Here is a 10,929-nt window from a genome sequence, read left to right as displayed (position 1 = left end):
TATTTTTGTTTTCTGAGTTAATTCTAATGGTTTTTTCTGCAAAATCCAATGGTGATAAAAATAGCAGCAGCAACAACAATGAAGGTTGGGGAATGGGATTCTTGCTCATCCTTTTTCATCATCACCCAGACAATAACAATAATAATAATAATTCTCACGAACAACCCAATTTCTTTGGTAAGAAGAAATCTTCGATTTCATTCTCTTCAAAATCAAACACAAATTTACTCGTTTCTAAAACACAATCTACTTTATCAATTTGTGGAATTTTAGTTTTCACAACTATTTTATTATTCACTCTTTCAACCTTCGAACCCACCTCTGTTATGAAGAACAATTACCCATCTTCTCGAAGATTTCTGAAACAGAATAACAATCACGAAAATACCCATCAAAGATTCAAGGTTTTGAGCATGTTTTCGAGTAAATTGAAGGGCAGTGAGAGTAATTTCACCCGCATTGATGCTGCGAATCCTGCTTTACAAGGTATGGGTGCTCTGTATTTAAGAGGGAGTAAAAGTATGAGTGATTTAGTTGTTGGGCATGTATCAGAAAATGCGTCTGAAAAGGAGTTGAGGACATTTCTAAGAGTTTTGATTCACCACTCTAGTCTATTATCGCGTGCTGACTTAGTTTTAATCTACTCCTCGGCGTCAGCCGCGGCGAGGTTCGGAGCATTGGTGAGGTTTGAATGTGACTCATTTCTTCAACTTTTTCGAATTGGTGGCGAGCTCGGGAGGTTCACCGAGTTGGAAAGCGGGTTTAGTCGGTACTTAGCCAAGAGGGAGGTTGGTGAAGGGGAGAAAGAGCCGATTTGGGGGAAGAAGAGAGGGAACTCGAGTGAAGGTGAGTTGACTCGGTCGAGTTACGGGTCAGTGCTCGGGTTTGAGGCTTCTGAGCTTGACCCGGAAGATACGCTTTCGGGTTTTTTGGTTCATGTGCCAATGAGTTTGAGGAGGTGGGCGAGTTACCCGATGTTGCTGGGACGAGTCCGCCGACAGTTTAAGCATATGATGCTGGTTGATATCAGGGATACATTGATTCTTTCCGACCCGTTTAGTCGGGTTCGGAATCGGAGCTCCGAGTCGTTGTTTATGTGGTCAAACCTCGACACCGAGCCGACTCGGCATCATCATGGCAAGAGGAACTCAGGAAAGTCGCAGGATTCGAACTCCAAACCTCAATTTAACCCCGCAGTCATTGTTGGTGGAAGCCGCGGGGTGCGTCGGTTTGCAACCGCGGCATTGACCGAAATCGTGCGGGGCGTGATAGAGCACAAGGGGAAGGGGCGAAACTCGGTTACCGAGTCGGGACTCGTGAACCAACTCGTTCACAGTGGGCACCTACTAAAGAACATAAATTTGATCACACCGACCGAGCCACTCGCCGAGTTGAGTTCACTCGGCGGGTTTAACTCGGTCGACTCGGCGAGTTCGAGTTACCTAAGGCTGTCCGATTACTTCAGTGTGGTGCAACGTGGGCATAGTAGTGGTGAAAGTGGTAGTTTAGATATTGATGAGGTGGTTATGAAAGAAATTTGTGCATCTCATAAATTATATTCTTCTGTTTATAGTGATTGTTTGGTTAATCAATAATAGTTAGTTTTAGTAAAAATAGTGCAAGTAATTGGGTGAAAAAAAAATACATAGGAGAATAAAGCTAAGTTTTATTTTTCTTTTTTTAGTTGATAATGTGCAAATTCTGTTCATAAAATATGGAAACAATTTTGGAAATATGGAATAATTACATTAGTTTGTGGTTGAATAAGTTTTTACTACATTGGTGTGAAATTTGTGTACCTCAATGTTCTGCCTGCCATTCAGTTTTGTTTGGGTGTGTTTTGGCAAAGGTTGTATTTATGCTTAGGCAAGTCAATAACGAACTGGCCAAAATTGGGGGATAAAATATTAATTTTATAGACTTTATATTAAAATTATAATATATAGTTTTCATATTATATGGTCCATGAATTCTAGGGTACTGAATTAATACTAGTGTAAGAAAAAGAGAGCATAGTTTATTAATTATATTAATTAATAGTAGTAATATAAAATAAATCAGACAATTTCTGTTGGTTATAACTTTTCCCAGGTTAGTTGATTTTATGTTAGTAGAGTTTGGTAATTATTGTTTTTGTTTTGCTTGTTTTAATTTAATGTATTTACAAAGTAGAGTTAGTATGTTTATCATGTTAAAATTGTTTAGAAGTAAAAGAACATGAGTCATGACACTTTGACACACTCATTTCCAATGACAAGAAAGATCCAACTAATTTTATACAATTACGGCTAGTGAAGACTGACAAGTACCCTAGATGTGAAACAAAGAACCAAATTTAATAAAGAATTGGAGTTATTAATACTAATATTGAGGAAGCAATTTTACAATTTTTAGTTTGGACCGACCGACTACAGATTAAGGAACTCGTCTATTTGCCTTAGCACAACTGCACAAGCCTAATGTATATTTTAATTTTTATTACCCCAAAGAGAATAGACGGGGAAGGTACAGTTTGGACTTGTGACCTTTAGTCTTTATCACTAGACCAAAATCTCATCGTATATTCTAATGATAAAACCTCATCATAGCCTAATGTATATTCTAGAAATTGTTTCGTATTTTCCATTTTTATTTTGCATGACTAGGTGGCAGAGGATTTTTTTGAGTGTCGGTATTTTATAAGCTTGGAGTGAAATTAAGACCACAAAGGACATGTGAACATGCTAGCTCTTAAAACGACTGTGAACTGTATGTTTATCAAAAGAGTCAATTTTACAATGTGGGACTAATTAAGAGAAGTGATAAAGTGATCAACAACCAAATGATTCAGGAGTATGGCTTATTGGAAAAAGGTAGTTAAAGTCACTAATTAATTGTGGGTGAACTATACTTTATATTATAATAATATAATACTGCCACCTATATTGGTGGTTAATTTAAGCCTTATTTTGAAGAATGTGATCGCATGCTGCTAAAACTTGGTAAAGATGGAAAAAGGAAAAGGAGCTTAGTTCATGTAAGTATACACCATTACTTCATTACTTCGATAATATGGTTATCCCTTCCAAAAATAAATAAATAAAAAGGTTCTAGTTTAGAGGAATAAATAAAAGAGATTTGTGTTTACTTGTTCGTACATTGTTTAGTATAATAATAGGTAGTCTTGAATGATGTGTTGTAGACAAGACTCGATTATGAGTTTTGAGGATTAACTTTTACTAATTTATCAAATACGTTTATTGACCATATAAACTGTGGTTTCCTGAAGGATTCACTATATATTCAAGTTATCATACTTTTTTTAAATAATGAAATAAATGCAAATTGAGGTCCGATCCTAAGGTTTTACCTTGTAAGAGTATACAATTATATATATATATATATATATATATATATATATATATATATATATATATATATATATATATATATATATATATATATATATATATATATATTTGATTTTGGATGATATTATAAAGTTTTTTTTTAGGTTTAATTAAAATGCTATGTGAAGCAACTTTGAGCAAATCGGTTTTAAAATATATATACAATCATAACAACGAGCACTTCTTTTTATCCAGTAGAAAAGTTTGTACGCTTAAAGCCTTAAAGGCAGCAAGTTATTATGCAAATAATATGCAATAATTTTGCTTGTGATTTATTCTTCCTGGCAGGGTAACAAATTATGTAAAAGTAGTAAATCCTTATTTTCTTAATTGTATATTATGGAGTATTAAATTTTATACTAATTTGGATACAGATTATATATGTATCTCCTAAATTGATTATTTGAGCTTCTACAAAGGAAAAAAAAAAAAAATTGATTATTTGAGCATGCATTAAACTCATATAAATTCTTTGACATTTTTTCCCCATCTTATCTTAATCAATAATCATTACCAAATGTACTAACTGCTAATTATTATTTTTTTAATAAATTATTTCTTTAAATGGTAATATTTCAATATAGAATACACATTTATTTTGGTTCAAAAAAAAAAAAAAAAAATTAGGGCATCTTATCTTTTTGAAAAAAAAAAAACACTAAGACTACAATATGGAAATGGTAACATTTTTATTACATTTGTGATTAAAGGTTTATTTTAGGTATTACCTCCATCTTACAACAGATGCAACGTTCACTTTGATAAGTCAACCTAGCTAACAAAAGGAATGTGTGAGTAATACATTATAGTCAATAATGATGATCAATTCATAATTAGGAGATAATTAATCCACCCAAAAATTAAAATTTAATAATAAAATCTTTGCCATATATAATTAATATTCCTTAGAACATGTAGGGGGGTGATTAGTGATTAGAGATTAGTGAAGATAATCATAACAATAAGTATAACATAACTCAAAAACGGTGTCATAATTGTGCAAAGGCAGAGATCTAGGAACGTGAAAACCATGCTAATACAAGCTAGCTAAAACAAAGATCCATGTTATTTAAGATTTGATGTTTCTTCTCATGAGATTTTAATCTCTCAATCAATGATAAAAGGTGAAGCAAAATAAAAGTCATGGAGGAAATGTGAGACAACTGCAAGCAATGCAAGATATTAGGAAGGTGGCTCAATTGCATTCATGAACTTTCCGTCCCCGACCCATGTGAGCTCCCATTTTTTAATGCGTGGGTTCCTCAACATATTCATTATTCCACCCTTAACTCTGCTTGCTACTATCATAAATAACGTTTTTGAGTGAGCGTCCTCTGCGAGCTAAGCTAGTATAGTTGGTAAAGTCACATTAGATCATACTTTGTATATCATACTCCTTCTATTTCGCATTAGTTGCAACACTTTCTATTTTTGGCCGTTTCATATTAGTTGCAACACTATTATATTTGGAAAGGACCCACCATTATTTTATAATTTCTCTCTCCCACTAACCCCATTTTCACAAATATTTTATTATTTCTCTTTCGTACCAACCCCACTCACATTACTTTGTTTATCATTTCTATCTCTTACTAATAATACTTTATATTATAAGACTATAAGCCTAGTCTATAATTTTCTTAAACTATGAGCCAAGCCTACTGTTGCAACTAATGCGAAACGGAGGGAGTACTACATTAAACAAAAAAAAAAAAAAAAAAAAAGAGAGAAAATTACACCACATATGATAATTTGAAGCATAACTTTCTCAAACAATATATAGTATATGTAACTGTCTACATTGGTAAAAAAAATTTAAACCATCTAAGACAATTTGAAACATATATATAACCTCGTAGACTCTATGAAACAAAGTCATGCGGTCTGACCATATTTTATATTTAACTTAAAACCTAAAACTATTAGACCACAACACTTCCGTAGCTGGCCGTCTAATTCGCTTGCTACATTGGGTTGTGTTGACCTATAAAAGTAGAATTGTGGTCCGATAATGTGGTTCACATTGTCATTAGAATATAAAAGAATTATACTTGTAAAAGAAGTATAGATAAGGAATTAAGGATTTAAGTTTAATACTATCTCCGTTGAATATTAGTTGCCACTTTAAAGTATTTTATATCTTACAAATAATACTCCAAAGTTGCAACTAATACTTAACGGTGGTAGTACAAAGTATAAAATATGAAGTTATACTAGCTTAGATAATTAGTTTGTTTAGATCTTGTTAAGGTCAATTAAGTGTAAATTAAGTCTAATGCTTGTAAACTTAAGAACGCAAGATCAATAAAGGGAGTATGTGAATGCGTAGTGGTGGACAGTAGCTCATAAAATAGGCCTGTAGCATTAGTTGCACAGTTGCATGCAGTAGTAATAGATACGGAGTAGTTAATAAAACGTGGGGTTTAGCACTTTGATGTTGCTTCCAAGACAGAACTTTACCCGTATTCAAAGCTTTGGTTGGGTAGCTACCATACAAATTAAGTCAAGTTAGATCTTTCTTAGAAACCCAACAATTTTACACTCTACTTTTACGCTCTGTCCACTCCCAAAAATACAACTTCACCCCTTTTATCTTTGTTTTATAATTACTACCTCCGGTCGCTATTATTTGCAACTTTGGAGGGTTTTACGGTTTACGAAGCATAATTTGATAATAAAAGGAAAGGGTACTTTGTACATGTGATTAGGAGGAGAGAGAAAAAATAAAATGGGGGACCATTATAATAAAATCTGATTTTGTACATGTGGTTAGGAGGAGAGAGAAAACATAAAAAGGGGGACCACCATATAAATGACATTTTAACCAAAAAAGTTTGTTAAAATGGGAAAGAAATTGGAAAGTTGCAAATATTGTTGGGCGGCCAAAAATAGTAAAAGTTGCAAATAATAGCGATCGAGGTAGTATTACAATTTGCACACACAATATTAGGGATATCAATTAGTTTAGCTCAATAAGCTGGTTAAGGTTTTGTGGTTGTACTTATTATGATTTGAAATCGAATCTCGTTTATATTATTTGTCTTTTGTTCATCTTTCTAAACATAGATAAACTATTTGCATATTAAAGAGAAACAAGAGAGGTATTGACGTAATAATGTAGGTAAAAGGATGGGGGGTATTGATTATTTAGCTCGATATATTCATGTGAAAATATACTTGAGGGGTAATGACTAATGAGAGTACGTAAACAAGTGCAACTCAAAAAAACGTGATTAAAAACGGACTATGTAAAAAACTCAAAGAATAAAAAAGGAGTAAACTTTTATTGAAACAACCATATATTGTTCAAGCATTATTAGTTGGTTTTTTTTTTCTTTTTTGAGAAAAAGCAATATTAGTTGTTTTTATTTATCAAATAAACTACTTATTCTACTAATATATACTTACTCTTTACTAATCAAAACTAATACTCCGTACCAAACATACATTTTTGTAGACCGAAAACTAGAAATCGACAATGTTGCGAAGTACATGATTGTTGAACAATAGTACAAAAGGCTGTGTTTGTAGTTTTTACAAGTATCGTACGTTGTCTTACAATTATTGGCAAATAATAGATCAATTTTATAGGAATTACCAAAGGAAAAAACAAAATTATCCCCACCAAAATATATAACAAATATAAAATTTCCAGATTTATGAGAATGACAAGAGTTTGGTGAAAGATGTGTCATTTTATAAACAGTGTTATATATAGAGACCTTAAAATAGTAGTATCTCATTATATTAATGTTCTAGGATTTTCTCATAAAAAGGAACCCCACCAATTTAAGTGCTGAAAACATTGTGTTGTTATTGCATTTTGAATTTATTTGTGGAAATCATATTTTCTCAAAAATAAAACAATTTTATCCACCGACACTAATATATGATTGATATCTTTTCTCAAAAAAAAATAAAAATACTTCCTCCGTTTTTTTAGTTGACCCGCTTTGACTTTTATACTATTTACCACCCATCCTTTGACCATCTTTTGTGAATAATATGTAAGGAAAAACATATTTATGTATGATCTTTTTTTCGTTTCAATAAGTACTATCATAATATATAACTTTTACATTTTTTATTTTTGGAGAACTAAAATTATTAATTATTAAAGGTTTATATTGATAAACGTGATAAAAAAACAGGTTAAGTAAAAAGAACTTATGAAGTAGATACGATTGATATCATAAATTCATAAGGGAGGACACTTTGATGTTGTCAATGCGCGCGTCATGCACTCGTGAGGTGAATTTCTAGAGTACAAGAGTGTATAATGGTGGCATTAACAATATTATAATTATTTCAATTTTGCTCTAGAAATGATATAGATTAATTCTACCCAGTACAACAAATGAACAAATTACTGAGCAATGCGAGTTACGTATTACGAAGTATATTCATTTGGATAAAAAAAAATGAAAAAAGGGATTGGAAAGGAAGATTATTAAAATGAATGATTTTAGTATTCGATGATTTTACAAATATAGATGACTTACTTATCTTCCTTATTGGAATCATGAAAATATTCATAAGATAAAGATATTCTTCTAAATTTCTTTTAAGAAGTATAAAATATAATATAGTCATGTTGAGTCAAAATGTAAGAATATTTAGAAATAGAGCGAGTAAATGAGTAATATGTAGTTGTAGAAATATTAGGCAGTATCAAACTACATATTCTCTACATATAAAATAGGTGGTAAATTAAAGGGGTGAAAATTCCCAAAGGAATATTTGATGTGAAGGAAAATTATATTATGTTGATTAGGAATCTTTCTTATTGTTCACAATGACATAAAATGTTGAATTACTTTTAACTTTGCTTAAATAGATTCAAAAGAGTGGATGTAATTATAGTAGAGATAGACATAGTATATACTTCATCTGTTTCATAAATATTGCAACAAGGATGAAATTACGCATCTCAAAGCACATTTTAAATGTTAAATATCCATATTATATAAGAGTAAAAATTATAAAAAGTTGAAATTGTGAAAGTATTTTACGAGACGAATCTAACAAGACCCTGCATGACTATATTTACTTTATGTATAAATCATAATATGTGGTCAAACATGCATGATGAATAGTGCAAAAGTCCAGTTATTGCAATATTACTAGAACGGAGAAAATATGATCTTTAAACACCACTTATCCAGTATTGTTGTAAACTTTGATAATAAAAGATAAGACACAAGCAAAAAAAGATCAAGTATTAGGGTGAGAGTTGTTTAATTAATCATCTCTTCTTCAAAAATAAATAAATATCTCTTTAGTTTCTTAGTTGCTAATGAGATAAAAAGGTATATCATCCCACAAAACCTTACATATGAGGAATTCTCAGCCTATAATAATTTGAGTCATGAATGACTCTAATAACACGGGTTGATATTACATTATACTTTGATGGTATTATCATGATACTAAAATATTGATTCAATGATACCCACGAGTACAAAAATGTTTTGTGGTATTGATATAATTCCTTGTTGGTATTTAGATGATACCATTTAAACACAATATAATACTAATGTCGTGTTATTAGAGCCATTCATTACTCTAATTATTAGAGGCAGAAAATTTCTCCTTACAAATTAAACTCAAACACTCTGTTTAGTTGAATTTTTTTTTCTTTGAGACTATCTTATTATATGAACTTATTATAATTGAACATATGTTGTCGGTTGAATAAAACTTATCTTACTCGAAAAAACATATTTTTTTCTATTTTCAACATATGTTGAACTAATTTTGTATGAGGTGAGTTAAAATAAAATGAAACAAATAAGCCTTAAACTAGCTAGCCAGATTCTATACATATTTCTAGCACATGTAGCACATGCTAGTAAAAGATAATTAAAATGAGATGAAAGTGTGACTAGATAATACTCTTCCTAAGGAAGCAAAGTTTCTCTTTGATGTTCTCCCGTCAAAAAAAGGAGGAAAATGAAAAAAGAAGAGAAGAAAGAGCAAAGATTAAAGAGCCCAAAAAAGGGTTTAATTAAGTGTTGGACCATTTTTTAATACTTCGTTTGTAATTTTTTTTGTTGCGTTCTCATGTTTTGTTTCCTTTATTGCTAGCCACTACTTTGTAAGTGCTAAAGACAAATAGAAGTGGACCATCTGACCTCTAAAAGACTATAAATCACTACTTATTCTATTATTTTATTTCGAAATGTAGGTTTCTTATGATAGTTTTACGAAGCAATGTTTTAATTTGGCACTTAACACTTCTTGACAAATTTGTTGTGTCAACGCATGCTTCAATGTTTTGTCTTACCAATCCACAATCATTTTCAATTTTCATAGAGATATTAATTCAATAAACGAACAATGCGACATTCCTAGCGATTAATTGTGTCTACTATGACATTTTTGTGAATATTAAAAATTTTAAGTTTCATTAAGCAGTCAAATAGCACTAAGAGCAACTCCAATGGTTATACTTAGGGACTTGCTTGCAATTTTCAAAAGTCTCTAGCTACTAGCTTGATCATTAGAGCTAAAAAATACAATTAGCTTGGCCAAGCAAATTAGCTGAAAAAGTTTTAAAATTTTTGGAGATTAATATATTATAATAATTAAATTTATAAAGCTAATTGAGAAAGTCAAACTTATTAATTAGCAAGCTAGTAGCCAACCATTGAACACAAATATAACTACTAACAAAATTAGCTTGAAATCATATGTGGCATGGCAAGCTAATTTAACAATGGTAGCACATATGACAAGTTACAGCCCCCCCCCTCACTTTTTTTCCCTTCTCATATGAATTTCAATTAGATTTGGATATGACATAAAAGGTAAAATTACCATTCTACCATTGTTAGACAATACTAAATAAATCTAACTTAGCTCCTATTGAGCACCCTTAATCTAGCTTTGAACCGTTTAAACCAAAAAAACCCAAAAAAAAAAAAGAAAAAAAAAACTAAATATCTCACCGTTAGAAATTTATATCTCCCCTCATCATTTCTATCTGGATTGACCCGAGTTCTCATAAGTATATATATGTCTCTTTATACAGGTAACATTTGTATAAATTTTTCATCCGTTTTCTCTAAAATTCTAAAACTTTACTTTTTATTTTTTAGACATAGAATAAGCATTACTCTTAGCAATACTTATAACTAAAAATTTCGAAAAGGACTACCATAATGGCATAATCCAATTGCATGTAAATAATACAACCACTTCTTTCAAGACAGAAAATTAAAATTATCGATTTGTTGATAATTCAATATAATATACATAATACATAAGCATGAATACATATATTTGAAATAACATAGCGTTGTAGTGAAATTAACCCGTGGTGGATTTAGTATCTTTATTCCTTGTGCACTAATGTTTTTTGGATGAGATAAAAAAGAAATAAAAGGATCCTATGTTGTAGATTTATGTCTTCCTCCTACCCAATAGAAATTTGGGAGAATTTATTCAAAAGTGAAGGTTCCATGGAATTGGAATATATTTAAGTTGGGTGTGGGTGTTTTCAACAAGGGAAAATATTTGCAAAAAAAAGTGTGACATA

The 10,929-nt window shown here is 31.0% G+C and overlaps 1 protein-coding gene across 1 annotated transcript; it reads left to right on the top strand.

Annotated features, from left to right (window-relative positions):
* The first annotated feature begins 326 nt into the window (after nt 1–326).
* On the top strand, nt 327–1,595 carry LOC110707170. The gene has a single exon (XM_021885176.1). The coding sequence runs from the start codon at nt 327–329 to the stop codon at nt 1,593–1,595; it is 1,269 nt and encodes a 422-aa protein (XP_021740868.1).
* Nucleotides 1,596–10,929: the final 9,334 nt, after the last annotated feature.

The sequence above is a fragment of the Chenopodium quinoa genome, unplaced genomic scaffold, assembly GCF_001683475.1.
Source record: "Chenopodium quinoa cultivar QQ74 unplaced genomic scaffold, ASM168347v1, whole genome shotgun sequence".
NCBI lineage: Eukaryota > Viridiplantae > Streptophyta > Magnoliopsida > Caryophyllales > Amaranthaceae > Chenopodium > Chenopodium quinoa.
The sequence above is the reverse complement of the archived record's forward strand: the minus strand, read 5'-3'. Positions and strand labels throughout refer to the sequence as shown.